At 33.6% G+C, this 17,944-nt stretch overlaps 1 protein-coding gene across 1 annotated transcript in view; it reads left to right on the plus strand.

Moving 5' to 3' along the window:
• The window catches only part of NCAM2 (neural cell adhesion molecule 2), a 215,915-nt gene extending 199,006 nt beyond the window's left edge, over positions 1-16,909 (plus strand). Inside the window, exons 14-16 of the mRNA XM_047099839.1 lie at positions 2,547-2,751; positions 14,028-14,147; positions 16,798-16,909. Of these exons, the coding sequence (XP_046955795.1) occupies positions 2,547-2,751; positions 14,028-14,147; positions 16,798-16,909 (437 nt within the window). The remainder of the gene's footprint in view (positions 1-2,546; positions 2,752-14,027; positions 14,148-16,797) is intronic.
• Positions 16,910-17,944: the final 1,035 nt, after the last annotated feature.

The raw sequence follows: 17,944 nt of genomic DNA on the forward strand, positions 1-17,944 counted from the left end.
GATCTATTAAGTACATTAATATATTTGCAACAGTCTTTTCCAAAAACCCTGAGACCTAGTTTGTGATTACTGCTGTTTCCGTAACCGTACTCATTTGAATAAAGTGGCATCTCAGCCTCAGAGAAGTTAGCTGCCTCACCCAGGGATGTACAGCCGTATGTGATGGACCCCAGGTTTAGTGCATTGGTGTGAAAAAGCCAGTCTTTTCATACCTAAAAAAGGTAAATGAAGATTTAGTAGATAGATCATCATTGTTCTGTGGGATTTATTGCCTAGAGCCTTTCTGCACGTGAAAGGAACCTAACTAAAGTGGAAAAAGAGTGACCTTGAGCCAATATATCCATAGGGGCTCATGCTCAGTCAGACACGTTATTTTTCAACTCATATTTTCTGAGCTTTGGTTGATGAATCACATAAAGCATAGCAAAATGAACTCCTACGGTTTTTGAAAAAAAATTGTCCTTATATGTAATCAAAAAAGTTCATAGGTGAATTTTCTTTATTATACTCTAATTGTACATTTCAGGTAAGAATCATTTACATTTGAAAATGGATAATGGAAGAAAATGTGTAACATGATTTTTTCATTGTTTCATTTTCCATTGTTGTTTTCATATGTTTCAAGAAAGCATAGTTTGCTTAATATATTATTTTTATAGCATGAGACACTTTTTTAAAAAAATCTTGCATATAGCCCTATTTTTGAAAATTGATAAATAATATTTAGAATCTCACTCTCCATATTTATATTGGAACTTTGCGGGAAAAACAAAAACAAAAACACGAATTTCCCTTGGCTCAAAAATGCTTTGCTCCCTTTAGTCTTTCCTCAAAGTGGTTTCATGTAATAAGAGAATAGTTCTGTGGAAACTACTAATTTCTCTGGATCTTAGTTAGCTAGCTCAGTTTTCCTAAACCATCACTACCTACATAGTTAGTGTTAAAATTTGGTGGGTGAAGAAGATTCTGAAAATGGCATGGAAAAATTATTTTTCCTCCAACACAATTATGTGTTTGTTACTGTTTCTATCAGAAATAAAAGAACTATGATAAAAATTATACTTTTCTTGGGCATGAGAGGTGCAATATGCTGATTCCATACTTAAGGAATTCTCATCTGCGACTTCATGGAGATGCTTAAAAGTACCTACATGTTCTAGCACAGGTGAACTGCACAGTCGCCTGGGGAAAGTGCCAAGAATCAAGTCATAAACAGAATTAACTTTTTATATAACGTGTATTCCCTGAAGGAAAAAAAAAAAAGATTAAATACATGTAGTTGTGAGGCTCAGTCATTCTGCAGAAAAATAAACCAGGATTCAGACAGGTGTGCCATAATTCAGTACCAACTTGATTCAAAATAAGATCACAGTGATTCCGTTAGAATAAAACTTCTTTAAGTCAGTATTAAAATATTACAGCCTAATTTTTAAAACCATAACTTAGAAAAACTTTGTTTTACATGTGTGTTTTTTTCCAGCGTGGTTTTCACAAAACCAAGTCTGTCCCTGTGCGTTATTTGCATTCCACACCACTCACAGATTTAACAGGTCATTATGCTACTGAGGAGTAAATGTGTTTTATCATTAAAACAGATCGTTGTAATTTTATAATGTTATGTAAGCAAATGCTAACATAATTGTGCTGATTCATTTTGAATAAGTCTCTAAAATTGTCTTGTGACAATCTTATTTTCCCTCCAGGTAACACACAGTATGACCAGTTTAATCTGTTTCCATTGTGCTTATTTGTGTCCCAATACGGTTATAACTGCGTAGTCTACCCTCATATTCAACTACAGGCATGAAACACTTGATTCATTGTCACCACCACTGCTCTCCTTGCTATTTTTACTCTGTCAGCGTATTTCATCCTAGTCCCCGTCACCTTTTTCATGGACTCTGTACGACATTCAGGAATTCCTGCAACCACATGCCAAAGAAAAATGACTCCCGTCTTCCCCTACCTTCCCATGTTATATTCCAGAAAGGTCATAAGTACAATAGCTCTGTAAAATGTTGCCTCTAATCTAATATGATTTGTTAAAATATTAACTGAAAAAATACAAGTAAGCCATTTATTCTAAGATAATGATTTTCAAAGTATTCACATACAGATATTTTAAAATGTATTCTCTGTCAAAACAAAGTGCTTTGAGCACACAGAATTTGCAAGTTTAAGACTTAAAACTAAAATAATTCCATATAGAACATTTATTTAACCCTCTCTTACAGTTAGGGATGTGATAAAATTCATTATCTTCCTCTGAGGAAATCAAAAAGTACATTGGAAAGAAGAGTTACTTGAGAGGTTTTTTTTTTTTAACCTAAATAAAGTTTGAAAAAATATTTCAAGTCATTATCATGTCAGTTGCTTAAAATATTGTTTGAACACCGGAGAATGGTTCCCAACAATTATGAAATTGAAACCTGCCAGTGACTATCACTTTTTCCTGTCTCTTTGGTTATGATTAATTTTCAACATAACTGTCTAAACTTTTCTGATTTGGAGCTTCGTAAAAGTTTTGTTTTTGTTTTTTTTTTAAGATACACTTTTTAACGGTCTTGGGCTTGGAGCAGTCATCGGCCTGGGAGTTGCAGCACTCTTGCTAATCCTGGTGGTAACAGACGTCAGCTGCTTCTTCATCCGACAATGCGGGTTATTGATGTGCATCACGAGGAGAATGTGCGGGAAGAAAAGTGGCTCCAGTGGGAAGAGTAAAGAACTCGAAGAAGGAAAAGCAGCATACCTGTGAGTATCAGACATTTGCACCGAATTCCATTACACAAATGCTACAATCGAGCTTGAATACTTCATTCAGTGCCTTTGTTTTCCAAGTGAAGAGCTTGACCATAAGACTGTTGGACACTGTAGTGTCTGCTTTCTGATCTTAAACGACCTTCAATATGACATGTCATAGAGCCAAATGCTTTTGAAAACAGACTATTAAAAATTTTTTAAAATGGGGTCCACGCAAAAAAATAGATGATTTAAATACAGATAGAAAAAATAAATAACTATGGATAGAAAGATACATAATGGTACAAATGCATTTGTGATTTCTTCCACCATTTTTCAGTTTATGTTGAATAAAAGAAGGACATCAACAGCAAAAACGTGGTTAAACTGAGTAAAATCATAAATTATGACAATTCCTACAAGTGTATGAAGTGACTCCGTAGAGGTTTCCAGATTGTCTGTATAGAAATATTCTATGTGCCATGCAATACATTATTACAGATTCTGAATTTACTCTCAAGTTTTGATCAAAAGATGATTATATGTTAGAATTCGGAGCTCTCTGAGGCATCTCAAACAATTAGACAGAATATAAATTCCACGAAAATACACAGAGCTGAATACTGTAGACTCCTTTGAATACGACTGAATACATGACTGTACTCCTGAATATAAGCCTCCTTTGTCATGTAAAAGAACAACAAAGAGATTTTAATACTTTTGTTTTGTTTTGTTTTGTTTTGTTTTGTTTTGTTTTGTGTGTCTTTTGATAGCTTTGTATCTAATTTAAAAAGTACAAAAGGCTCAGTGAAAAAAGACATTGGAGAGGGCCACCTGGATGGCTCAGTTGGTTTAGAACCCAGCTTTGGTCCAGGTCATGACCTCATGGGTTCTTGAGTTCAAATCCCACATTGGGCTCTCTGCTGTCAGTCCGGAGCCCGCTTTGGATCCTCTGTTTCTCTCTCTCTGTCTGGGACCTCCCCGCTCAGGCACTTTCTCTCTCTCTCAAAAATAGATAAAAAGAAAATTAAAAATAAAAAGTTGGAAATAGGCACACTCACATATAAACACACAATGTTTATGTGTAGATATAGGTGTATTTGTATACATATACATATGTGTGTATATTAAACCCAGCAATCAAAAATAAGCATTCTTAAGAATTAGCATTTGCTTTACTTTTTTAACTTACAGTTTTTCTGTATATGGTTTTCTAATAATTCATTATGAATATTTTTAAACAGACAAAAGAGGTGAAAGAATTTTATAGCAAACACCCATTTAGCAACCACTTGGGTTCTACAGAAATATTTTATTATATTTCTCTTATTACGTATTTTTCGATCCTTTATCCATTATTTTCTTTTTGCCTTTCAGAATACATCAGTACACTTAGCCCTTACACAATGCAACTTGCCTATCATTGCATACCAATTTTATGTAAGATTTGCATAACACAAAATGCACAAAATGTTCCCTTAATGATTTTTAACAAATGTTTTTATCTGTATAACTCAAGACTTACCAATTTCAGAGACTTAGCATCATCCTCAAAATTTCTGGGACCCCTGGGTGGCTTAGTTGGTTAAGTGTCTGACTCTTGATTTCGGCCCAGGTCATGATCTCTTGGTTTGTGAGATGGAGTTCCATGGGGGGCTCTGCACTGACAGCATGGAACCTGCTTGGGATTCTCTCTCTTTCTCCTTGCCCCTCCCCCACTCACTCACACTTGCTAACTCACTTCCTCTCTGTCTCTCAAAATAAATAAACTTATTTTTTTTTCTCTCATGCTTTTACCCAAACAGCACATACTATCCCACCCCTACCCCAGGCAATTACTATCTGATTTTTTCACCATAAATAATTTTTAGCTGTTATAGAACTTGATATAAATGGATTCCTGTAATATATACTCTTATGTGTCCGGCTTCTTTCATTCAGCATCACATTTTAGGATTCATTCATGGTGTTACGTTTTTCAGTAATTCATTTCTTTTTAAAGTTGAGTTATTTCTGGAGTACCTGGGTGGCTTACTTGGTTAAGTGCCCAACTTCGACTCAGGCCATGATCTCACAGTTTGTGAGTTCAAGCCCCCCACCAGGCTCTGTGCTGACAGCTTGGAGCATGGAGCCTGCTTCTGATTCGGTGTCTCTCTCTCTCTTTGCCCTTACCCTGCTTGCACTCTATCTCTCTCTTTCTCTCAAAAATAAATAAACATTAAAAAAATTAAAGTTGAATTATTTCTATTTGTTTTTCTATGCATACATTTAGGCAAGTATGATCATGCATTAATTTCTAGGCTTAGCAATATAGGAGAATCCACTCTGCATGGCTGCATTGTTTTTGTTTTTTATCTCCACACCTATTTCAATCCTACTAAACAATTTGTCTATGACCATTTCTTATGGATACCCTTTAAGGGATATTTTCACTTCATGGGATGCTAAATTAGATAGCCTACTTTTTCATTTCAAAAACATTAGATTCATTTCACAATCAAAATGCCACCTGCTTACTTGTTGGAAACAGAACACAACAATGAACAAACAGAAATCAGGCTCTACTTCAGACTTGAATGGGATATTAATGTATGTCAGAGTAAACATAGTGGGATCTATTCACTATCCAGTATCTTTTGCTTTCCTTATAGAACATATTCTACTTTTTCATACCTTGCTGTGCTTCTACATTGTCTTATTAACTAAATAAATATATACCAAACTTTAGTTTATTTTTCACATATTGAGAAAACAATGTACTATATAACATAATTATACATATATACATATCACACATGTATACACACACACATAAGTCAAAGCTGAATTTTATACATCTTCGTTCTTGGTGACCAATTGAGCAAATATGTACTGGATAAATACAAGGTAACAGGCACTTCTGTACAACCTAGCAATAAAATGGTGACCAAAGCAAATACGATTTTTAATCACATGAAACTCTCGTTTTGATTTACCAAGGCAGATAATAAGTACTAACTAAAAAAGAAAGTGTCTAGTAATAATAAGCACTAAAAATAAGCACTAAGCACTAAAAAAAAAAACAAGAAAGAAAAAAGGAGTGACAAAAAGGAGTGACTACAGAGAGGGTCATGAAAGGTCTTGCAGGGGAAGGGAACATTCTAGAAGGTGGAACAATTAATACAAAAGTCGTTGAAATAGGAATAATCTTACAATGTTAAAGGCCAAATGAACGTGAGTGGTGTGAGGCCAAGAGGGTCTGGTGCAAATGTCAGGCTGGAGAATTATCTAGGTACCAAAATATTAAATCTTCAGTCAAAGTAAGGAACATTGTTATTTCTTTTAATAGAAAGCTCCTGAAAGTTTTTAAAGATTACTTTACTTGTGAAGAATGAATTACTCAAAGGTTGGTGGTGCAGAGGAAAGATTTAGAACCAGAAAGACTGAGTGGGAGGGTCTTGGAATACTACACATACAAAATTATAGCCTTTTGGACCAAGGTCGTAGTACTACAGGCATATTAAAATGTACAGAATTTAGATGTAGCTGAGGTAGAGTCAACTATTATTGACTGATTTGGCTTTAGAGTGAAAGAAAGAGAGAAATCATGTTTTTATCTTAATTAACTGGAAAAATATTGGTGACCATGTGCAAAACAATGAGGTACATTCAAATTCTGGTATTTATTTTTATTTCACTCCATTAATTGATATTTTTTCCATCAACACTTCTGTTTGTAAATCCTGCTGAGTTTAATTAACCTTAAAGATTTGGGGGGCGCCTGGGTAGCGCAGTCGGTTAAGCGTCCGACTTCAGCCAGGTCACGATCTTGCGGTCCGTGAGTTCGAGCCCCGCGTCAGGCTCTGGGCTGATGGCTCAGAGCCTGGAGCCTGTTTCCGATTCTGTGTCTCCCTCTCTCTCTGCCCCTCCCCCGTTCATGCTCTGTCTCTCTCTGTCCCAAAAATAAATAAACGTTGAAAAAAAAAATTAAAAAAAAAAAAAGATTTGGGAAGACGAAAACACAGGGTTCATTCCATCCTTGTTATCCATCATAACTTTTAATATCACCATTTCCTCTGCCTTGGGAAAAGAGTTTTCAATGCCTATTCAAAAATTCGTTGTACAAATCTGTCAATACTTTATTAAATATTATAAATATTATACAAAATCATGATGACAAATAGAATATAACTGATTGGATGGATTGGCTCCCTACTGACCCCTAAACATGATCCAAAGCATTCTTAGACTAGCACTTTTATGTTATCACAATTATAAGACTGTGCAGATGTATTACAAAATATGTTAGTTACACAGGGTGTTCTTTTTTAAAGATTATCAAGTTGCAGAAAACAAAAATTAAAGTCAATGTCATACAGAATGACATTCATGTAAAGTTCTAGAATATTCCTTTGTTCGCCTCTTGTAAATTTAAATTAAACTTACATTTATCTTTCATTCTCATTATTTATCTAGTAAAATGGTGAATGATTTTTATTTTATCAAACAGTACTTCTACTCTTGTTTACCCAAGCATTAATTTATACCAATAAATATTTATTCAATATCTACATAATCAGGCACTATTCAAAGGCCCAGAGATGCAACTGTGAGGAAAAGCAAACTAGTCCCTTCCATCATCTAGCTTTTAACTCTGCTGGGAAACACATTTCAATGAAGAAACAATCAAATAAATGAGGAAATAATTTCTGTTATATATGCTATGTAAGAAAAAAAAAGAAAGAATTTTCCTGGTCAGAAATACCTGAACAGGTTGTAAAAGAACTAGCCAAAGTGTGTGTGTGTGTGTGTGTGTGCATGTGTGTGTGTGTGTGTGTGTGTGTGTGAGAGAGAGAGAGAGAGAGAGAGAGACAGACAAACAGAGACAGAGACAGAGATAGAGAGAGACTGTATGTGTGGAAATGGCTTCTCAATGGGCAGAAAGAGAAATACCCAAATCCATCCCCTTTATTGCCACATGAGAAAAGAGAAATACCTAACTCAGTTCACTTCTACCATCCTGACCCTCTTAATGGGGGGAAAATCCAAGAAGTCATTGTGAAGGTCAGCCCAGGGGTACAGACTTACTAAATGACCGAGACATAAAGACAGGATGATTGAATGCCCCCTCTCCACATCCCACTTTACCATCACATTAGTGGAGACCTGTGTTTAGCAGTTTCTTCTGAGTAGTACATCATGTCCCAGTATCAAGAAAAAACTCGAGGCAAAAATCATTTTTGAAGAGGCGAGCTAGCATCAGGCCAGATTCAGAGAAAGCAGGGATGTTGGAATTATCAGACCAACACTTGTTTTGAAATATATGATTAATATGGTGAGAGCACTATAGGACAGCATGAAAGAAGAGATGGGCCATGCAAGTAGAAAGATGGAATTTCTAAAAAATAATCAAAAAAATATGCCAGAGATCAAAAAATCCTAATAGAAATGAGGAATAGATCAGTAGACTAGACATGGCTGACAAAAGAATCTCTGAGCTTTGAGAAGATCTTAATAGAAAATACCAAAAACAAAACAAAACAAAACAAAACAAAACAAAAAACCTAAAATAAATAATAAATAAAAAAAAACCAGAATAGAAGAAAGACTGAAAAAAAAATCTAAGAACTATGGGACAACTACAAAAGGTGAAACATATGTATAATAGGAATACCAGAAGAGGAAGGAACAGAAATATCTGAAACATTAATGACTGAGAACTTCTCCAAATTAATACATGGCATGAAACCGCAGGTGCAGGAAGCTCAGAGAACATCAAGGAGGGCAAATACCCCAAACAAAACAAAACAAAACAAAACAAAACAAAACAAAACTGTACCTAGTCATATAATTTTCAAACTGCAGAAATTGAAAGATAAAGAAAAAATCCTCAAAGAAGCAGGAGGAAATAAATACTGTATCTATAGGAAGTAAAGGTAAAAATTACATCTGACTTATATACACACACTGATATGTACACATTCATATGTTTATGTGTATATCTATTATCGCAGTGTTTCCTCACATAGCAATGCAGCTTCAATAATGTACCTTTTTCAGCATGTAAATTTCCTGACTCATTCTTTTTATTTATAGGTAATATTCCATAGTATCAGATACCATAATGCATTTACCCACTTTTCTTTCGCAGCAATTTACATGAAACTTTCAATATTTTATCATATTGAGGTATAATATACTGTTTTGAAGTTAACTTTCACATAAATCTTGTAAATGTACACGAACTCCTAGATATGGGATGTAGATCAAAACAAAAATATTGGCAAACTACCCACAAAATCTATACCAATTCGTAGTCTTGATTTTTATTGAGATAAATAATATATATTTTGAGATATATAATCTATATATAAATAGTATGTATTTTATAAATATATATATTCAATAATATATATTGAATATATATTGAAATAATATATATTTCTCTACAGCTTCTCAAATATTAAATATTATCAGTTTTTTATTTTTGTCAATATAATAAGTGAAAGATATCATTTAAAATATGCATTTTTTTTTCTGATCCAAGCTAAGCTGAGCTTACTTTATTTTGCTTTGGTCAACTTATTTCTTATGGGAATTTGTTATTCATGTTCTATACACATTTTCATGGAGTCGTTTATTTTTTCACGGAGTGATTTAACTTTTACTTAAAATTTTTTTTTAAGTGTATTTATTTATTTTAAGAGAGAGAGAGGAGGAGGGAGGGGTAGACAGAGAGGGGGAGAGCTGGAATCCCAAACAGGCTCCACATTCTCAATGCAGAGCCCAACGCTGGGCCTGAACCCTCAAACAAGGAGATCACAACCTCAGCCAAAATCAAGAGAGGGTGCTTAATTGACTGAGCCACCCAGGCAACTCTCAATTATTTTTTAATTATACAATTTTTTGATTTGTATTTGATGTTGTATTTGTTGCAAGTATTTTTCCCAGTGTATCCCAAAATTTGGGTTTTGCTTATGATTCCATTAGTTATATGAATTTTTCCATTTTTATTCAAGAATTGATGAATTTTTATAAAATATTTCTTTCTTGATGTTCTTGGAGATATTTTCATTTTGTTTTCCTTTAATCTGTTGAAGTTACAAGTGTTAGTAATGTATTCCCAACATAAATCCTACTTGCTCTCCCAGGATAATGAAGACGGTTACTAATTAAGTGCTGCATATAGGCCCTATTTTAAACACTCGGAAGAAATTAGTTTGCTGTCTCCGTTTTACTGTACAAACAAAAGGACACGGAAAAGCTTGTGCAGTGAGTTAGAGCTATCGGTTTGGCTCCAGGGAACATGTCTTAACTACTCTGCTGTACTTGTCATTTTCTGCTTAATAATCAGTTCTAGACACATGGCTGGAGTGTATTCATTTTTTATCAGTCTATACATTGTGAACTTGTCTGTAAATTGTGGCATATATTTTTATGCCAATTCAAACAAAATATTGCCTTACCACTTTCTATAATTCTACGGTAAATATAAGTCATAATTCTGGCATCACTTCAAGTCAAATTAAAAATAATTTATATACGATAGGAATTAGACTCATGTAAGTTAGGTGTGCTGCAGATATTTTCACTTAAGGGTAAGTAAAAGATGCACTTTATACTCCTTACAGTACTTATTGCAATAGAAAATATTGGAAATAACCTAAATGTCAGTCAGTTGGACACTGACCAAATATATGGTGGTGCATATATACATTGGCATAATATGCACCATGAAAAAGAAAGAGGCAACTCTGTTCTTTTATAAGCTCACACTAATGTCTAGTGTCACGCTAATCAAAAAGGCAAAATTAGGGGCGCGTAGTGGCTCAGTCGGTTGAGCGTCCAACTCTTGATTGTGGCTCAGATCATGATCCCAGGGTCATAGGATCAAGCCCCACATTGGACTCTGCGCTCAGTGTGGAGCCTGCTTAAGATTCTCTCTCACTCTGCCCCTCTCCACTACTTGCTCTTTCTCTCTAAAAAGAAAAAAAAAAAGAAAAGGCAAATTGTATTCAATTCTTATGTACCATTTGTGTGAAAATAACTACCTGCTTTTTTACGCATATATGCTAATATATGTATAGAAGGGATGTCTCTGGAAAGCAATATTTAAAAACGTAACAGTGATTGTCTCTTTGATAGGGAACTAAATATCTGGTAAACAAGGAATGGTGGGGAGGTGTACTTTTCTCTATATATCCTTTTGTAGAATTCTATGTTATATGAATAGGCTAGCTAGTTAAAAATTTTAAAGATCATTAAAATAAAAATAAGGGGCACCTGGGTGGCTCAGTCGGTTAAGTGTCTGACTTCACTCAGGTCATGATCTTGCAACTTGTGGGTTTGAGCCCCTCATTGGTCTCTTTGCCGACAGCTCAGATCCTGGAGCCTGCTTCCGAGCCTCTGCTCCCTCTCTCTCTGTCCCTCCCCCACTGGTGCTTTCTCTCTCTTTCTCTCTCTCTCTCTCTCTTTCTCTCTTGCTCTCTCAAGAAAAGAATATATATATATAAAACAAAAATAAGGATTTTTAAGACAACTCACCATTTCTCATTGCTATTTAATTTCCTTTTAGTAGAATTTATTTTATCATTTCTAGTTTGAAGTTGTTTGTTTACATAGTATTTTCAATAGGGAAGATATAATTAAAGTCAAATTCACTCTTTTCTATTTCATCGAAACCCATATATCTTCACCTATTGTTAATAGAATTAAAAATAAAAGCAAGCCTTTCGAATCACTTTTTTGCTCAGAATCATCAATGACCACATTTTTTCAGAGTATCATCCTCTGTGTCATCAAAAGCATTGGTACCATGAAGAATTTTTTATTTTTTAATTTTTGTTAAAGTTTAATTAATATTTTGAGAGAAGGAGAGAGAACATGCTACAGTGGTGGAGGGTAGAGAGAGAGGGGGGAAGGGAGAATCCTGAGCAGCCTCCATGTGTCAGTACAGAGCCTGATGCGGGCCTCAAACCCAAGAAATGTGGGATCATGACCTGAGCCGAAACCAAGAGTTGGATGATTAACGGACCAAGCCATCCAGGCACCACTCATGAAGAATTTTTTAAAAGGATCAATTGAAGAATAACAACAACAGCAAACAGAACAACATAAAACTAAAATTTAATGGTGGTGGACTCTTTAATCATCTTTACTATTATGTAGGTCTTGCTTACGTCGAGCCCCTATTCGGAAAATGTTGCTGAACGTGTCTGAATCTCCAGTTCTCCCAGGCATTTGTATTTTAGACTTATAAAGAATTCTTCACTATTAACACTAGCCAGTAGAGTTCTAGATCTTCTTCTATTTTTACTGACATCCATTCTTCGGCTTTTGATGTGTATGTATGTGAGAGACCTACATACTGAGAGAGGAGTGATATCAAATGTGCCACGTGATCAAAAGTGTTTTATCATTCTTAATACTTCCTGTTCAAGTGTCAGCACGTGTGAGGTCTGTTAAATATTTGTGCCATTGTTGGGGTTTTGTTGTTTGCTTTGTTTTGTGTGTACTCCTAGTTTACTTGATTCTTAACTAATTTTAACGTCATATATCTGCCTTTACAGTATTAAATAGATTTAATGTATCCAGAGTTCCACATTATATCCCTCCCTCACCTTGAACCCCTGACAACCATTGATCTTTTTGTTTTCTCTGTAACTGCTTTTTTCCCAAATATTATGTAATTGGGGTTACACAATAGATAGCCTTTTTCAGAGTGGTATATTTTTCTTAGTAATATGTATTTAAACTTCCTCCATGTCTTTGGGGCTTGATATTTCATTTCTCTTTATTGCTTAATAATATCTAAATGTACAGATATACCACAGTTTGTTTATCCATTCACTCTTGAGAGACATCTTCATTGGTTCCCATTTATAAAACTTCTATAAACATTTATGTGCAGATTTCTTGTGGGCCTAGATTTTCAATTCATTTGGGTAAAGATGTTAGAGTACAGTTGCAGGATTGTGTGGTAAGACCATATCCCTGGGTAGAAGACCGCTATCTCTTTCCTGACGTTTTGTTTTGGTTTTTTTCTGTTTTTATTTTTGCTTTTGGATGTGCTCTATCATGATAATCTGTATTATGAATGCATCATTTCTAATCTTTACATCTCATTTTACTCTTTATCATCACTGAATGCCTTCCTTATTTTTTTGTTCATATTTTGAGGTATGAGACTTTGCAACAAACGTTCTACTTTTCACAATTATGAACAATTACACTTACTCTCTTATTTTAAAAATCCAATAAAGATGGATTTGAAATTACAATTGAAATTACAAATGAAAACATCATGCGTACATGTTATAATATTATTATTATTTAAACTATTTTATTGAAAACATAGTATGTTAAGTCAACATATATTATAGTTAAAATCATTCATATAAATTCATAGAGGCATTTAAAACAACAAAATATATAAATTTTATCTTCCAAATTTTAATATAAAAGCAATATTGCTGATGCTATATTTCAAGTAAAAAATTAAAACATATGGCTAGTTAGGGGAAAAAGCTACTTCATGTCATAATTTTATTTAACAAAATATTTTTAATTTATTACCCGAAATAAACTGCACAATCACATTCAAAATTTGAACTTTTCTATAACAGTTTTGATGAGAAAAAGCATCTAGACAAAATGGAATTTCTTCTTTCTACTTTTTTCTGAGTGAAAATTACATGATGAATTTAAATGAAAAAATTCTTAGGGATATTCTTTTATTTTTAATATTTATTATTGAGAGAGAGAGTGAGAAAGCACAAGTGAGGGAAGGCAGAGAGATAGAGAGAGACACACAAAATCTGAAGCAGGCTCTAGACTCTGAACTGTCAGCACAAAGCCTGTCACGGGACTTGAACCCATGAACCATGAGATCATGACCTGAGCCAAAGTCGGAGGCCCAATCCACTAAACCACCCAGGTGCCCCTTTTTCTTTTTTTTTAAATTTGTTTAATGTTTATTTTTTAGAGAGAGGGCACATGTGGGAGGGAGGGAGAGAGAGAGAGAGAGTGCGTAGGGGAGGGGCAAAGAGAGACAGAGAGACAGAATCCCAAGCAGGCTCCACACTGTCAGGACAAAGCCCCAAGTGGGGCTCGATCCCATGAACTATGAGATCATGACATGAGCCAAAGTCCTATTCTCAACCAAATGAACCACCCAAGGACCCCATAGTATTCTTAATATGAGCATGCTGGATTTGAGGAAGGGATTAGTGGAGATTCTAAACTATGTTTCATAATGCATCAATTTTTTCATTATTTGGGTAAGGTTTTTTGTTTGGTTATTTTTCTAGGAAAGATGGATCAAAAGAACCAATAGTGGAGATGAGAACAGAGGATGAAAGAATTACTAACCATGAGGATGGGAGCCCAGTAAATGAGCCAAATGAAACCACACCATTAACAGAACCTGAGTATGTAGCTTCAAATGCTTAATTATTTTTCTATAAATATTTGTAAAACGGTAGCATATATTTACAATAATATCATTTGTGGAAAAGTATTTCTCTTTCAAAGAAAATACATGTGAATATTGAAAATCCATTTTCTACCGAGACATTCCACATGAAAATTTTGTATGGCTGCCAGAGAAAATCTACTGTTCAAACATACAGTTATAATTTGATGTAAAAATGTCAAAAAGCTGGAAGGTTTTAGAGATGGATTTTCTTACACTTATGTTACTCTTTAAGAAAGTAATATTTTCAAATGCGTTTTTAATTTAAAATAAAAATTAATAGTGTGAAATATACAAAAGTCTACTTTAAAAAGAAAGATTATTCGTTAGGAAGGAGACTAAATAGTGTTAAATTGTCTATCATTTTAATGTCTATATAGGAAATGGTGCTTGCTCTCCATTCAAGATTATATTATTTACTTCTTTCTACACCTATTAGAGCTCCGTTATAGCCATAGCAGATATTTCAATTCAAAGATGATGAACATGTGCAAAGATGATGTTCAGGCACATGAAAGTTAAAATGATTAAAGCCAAAGGCATTATTAAGGAGTGATAATAGTATTTATGGAATCTATTGGATACTAACAAAAGCAGGGCTATCACATTATTCTTTAAATTCTGCTCACTAAAATGACTTTTAAGTTTTATTTTTTTTATTTTTATTTTTTATTTTTTTTTGTTTTTTGTTTTTTTAAGGATCCTTTTTTCTTTAGCAGCAAACATTCCCTTGCAGAGAAATTTGATTTAGGCTTCTCATCCTAAATCTGAAGATGTGTTGTCACAGGTGAAGAAATTAACTTGTTTCAGCAATCCCTCCTATCTACTCTCAAGGGGCCGAAATAATTACAATTTAGAGAAGTACAAAGCACTACTCTGCTGCTAAAATTTCAGTATAAATCCTCAGGTCATGTCAGTGACTGCATTTAGAGATTATTACCTTCTATATTGAAGTTTACTCTTATAGAGGCAGCTTTTATGTGGTGGGTACTATATGTTTCCCCATCAGAAATCAGACGTATTTCAAATGAAGCAAAATACTACACAACAAAACAAATTTCTATCTATTAATGAACACATTCAATGAGAGATTGGTGTGTGTGAAAAAAATCCAGCTAAGAATTATCTTACACGTGACAGGGCTATGTTTTGCAAAAATAAAACAAAAAACAAAAAACAAAAAAGATGTTTTAAGAACTACTCCAGTCCTCCATTATTGAAAAGAAATACTCAATATAAAAATAATAGAATTAACTATAATCTAAAAAAAAACAATTTAACAGAAAGTAGTGAAAAATTAGATACACAGAAATTCATCATCCAAGAATTAGTTGAAAACACTGGTGAATTACAAACTCCATACGTAGTTCTTTAAGTAAGAGATATGATAAGCATTATGCTAACCATCCAGGCTCTAAATTTCTCTGTTTTGCCGCTAGAAGTGACCCATTGTTTTTATCTTCTGTTGTCAATGTGTGCAGTACTTGGGAATGGGAGAAGGTAAGAAAGGTAATAGCACTATTTATAATACACATAGAAGAGCCTGCCCTCCTGGGTACAAAGTAGAAGCTATTTCATTCTCAGGAGTGAGCCGTAGTAGTTTTTACCTGTGACTTACTTTTGATTGGTTAGTTTTCACATAATAGCTTTGATCTTCAGAATACAATGGCTTGCTCTTCTCCTTCAAAAATAGAAAAGAAATTATAAGTAAATCCCAGAAAATCTAGTCTAGTAACATTCACTACCCCACAAAACGGCGAGGTTAAGTATAGAAACAAATTTGAATTTTTGTTGTTGTTGTAGAAAAAATATTTTGTCAAAGGAGGGAATTTGACCCCCAAGGTTATATACACAAGGCATAATAGTAAACCAGCTCAAGACTGGTAGAAAAAACTGTAAATCTTACATAATTGTCATCACAGTAAGATTTGTGAAGCTGTCTTGATATTAAGAAATAAAGGTTGTTTTGCTTCATAGGTTATAATTGAAAACAACCCTCAAAAATATGCTCATAGATGATACAGAAATAATACAAAAAATAATAGTGGAAAGAGACCAATTAAAGAAAACATATGCAGTAACTGTAGAAAAGTGAGAAAATGCTGAAATATATTTACTTTCATAAGTTCCAAAGAATAGAGCTCATTCACCTAGCTTTTGAAGTTTAGATGTAACGATATGGCAGCGACTATTCATTGCTTTTATCTACAAAAAACAAGAACAAAAAAACCCGATTTAGGTACTAGTAATTCATCTAATTGACATATAAGATTATTGGCTTTTTGAGATTGCAAACAATTATATTTTTCATATCAATAAGTGATTATCAAATCTAAGCCACCCTATGCTGAAAGTTTTGGTACATCTAAATCCACAAGTATATTGTTTCATTCATCACTCTGCAGTATGTCAGATCTTTAAAATAGACAATATTGTCTAATTATTTACTTATTTTTCTATCAATTTGCTATTACTAGAACAAATCTTTTTTTTTCATTCTAATAATTGTCGATATTTCCTTCTGTAAAACAGTAACTTAAATATTAAGAAATACCACTTAAATTGCCTTAGAAAATGAAGTTTATTATTTTTCTATTTTCTTCCAGAAAATTGCCTTTGAAAGAAGAAAATGGAAAAGAAGTCTTAAATCCAGAAACTATAGAAATTAAGGTTTCTAACGACATCATCCAATCAAAAGAAGATGACAGTAAAGCATAACACCGAGATTACAGAGGCTTAAACAACACTACAAAGAGCATTTGGATTGCAGTGACCCTATGACCAAAACTATTCCATTGACCTTAATTTCTTGGGAAACTTCTAGCTTGGAATAGCTTGTACACATATACATATGATGAAATATTCCTGCCCATGGTCCATTACCTTTTGTTGTTGTCGTTGTTATTGTTGTTGTTTATTTTTTTATGAATTTCAATATAGAGACCTGACTGGCACCACCTCCTGGGTATCAATTTAATTCTGTGATTCAAGTACTGCAATTTGTTATACAGCTGAAGTGCTCTGTTTCTTAAGAACTATATATTTCATCCAACAACCTCTCCAACACATAGGGGTTTAAGAAAAAAAAAAAAAAAACACGGAAGACAACAAAATCTTTGTGAGCTAAATGTGTAAGAAAGCCCTGCATGTTTTTAATCTTATCTTGGGCAAATAGATTATTAAAGTGGATTTCAGTTTAAGATGAAAACAGTTAATAAAGGTTACACTTTTTATCAGGAGAATTTCAGGGAACTTGGGCTTGAAGGAGCCAGTTATCTTTAGCAGATATTAAAAATTGAGAGAAACTTTGGAAATTTCTTTTTAAGTTATAATTACAGTGCTATTTCAATGTTCATTTTTGATAGACTAAAGTGCCAGATTAAAATTGTTACCCATCTGAAAGAATATTTGTGTGTATAATTAGATTAGAAGGATTCCGTAAATCTCTATCTCTTTATATATGCCATAATCACTCACTATGGATTACACAAAACAATAAATGTATTGCAAGTGAAAATAATATTGATTTCTGCCCTCAGCTTCAAATAAAGTAAATTCAAATGGTAACAATATCAATGTTGTCTTGATATATTTATAAATCTGTGATTATCTTTTGCTTTTTAAATAATTTTATCAAAAAAATCAGTCATTAGTGTTCAAATATTTTAAACTCAGATACATTTTTTTGACCATGATTTTAAATAATCTTTGTTTAAAACTTTATTTTGCGAATGTTATAGGTCAGTCATTAAA

The sequence above is a fragment of the Lynx rufus genome, unplaced genomic scaffold, assembly GCF_022079265.1.
Source record: "Lynx rufus isolate CCGP_SWC_20201006 ecotype Redwood Valley unplaced genomic scaffold, mLynRuf1.p SCAF_5, whole genome shotgun sequence".
NCBI classification, from domain to species: domain Eukaryota; kingdom Metazoa; phylum Chordata; class Mammalia; order Carnivora; family Felidae; genus Lynx; species Lynx rufus.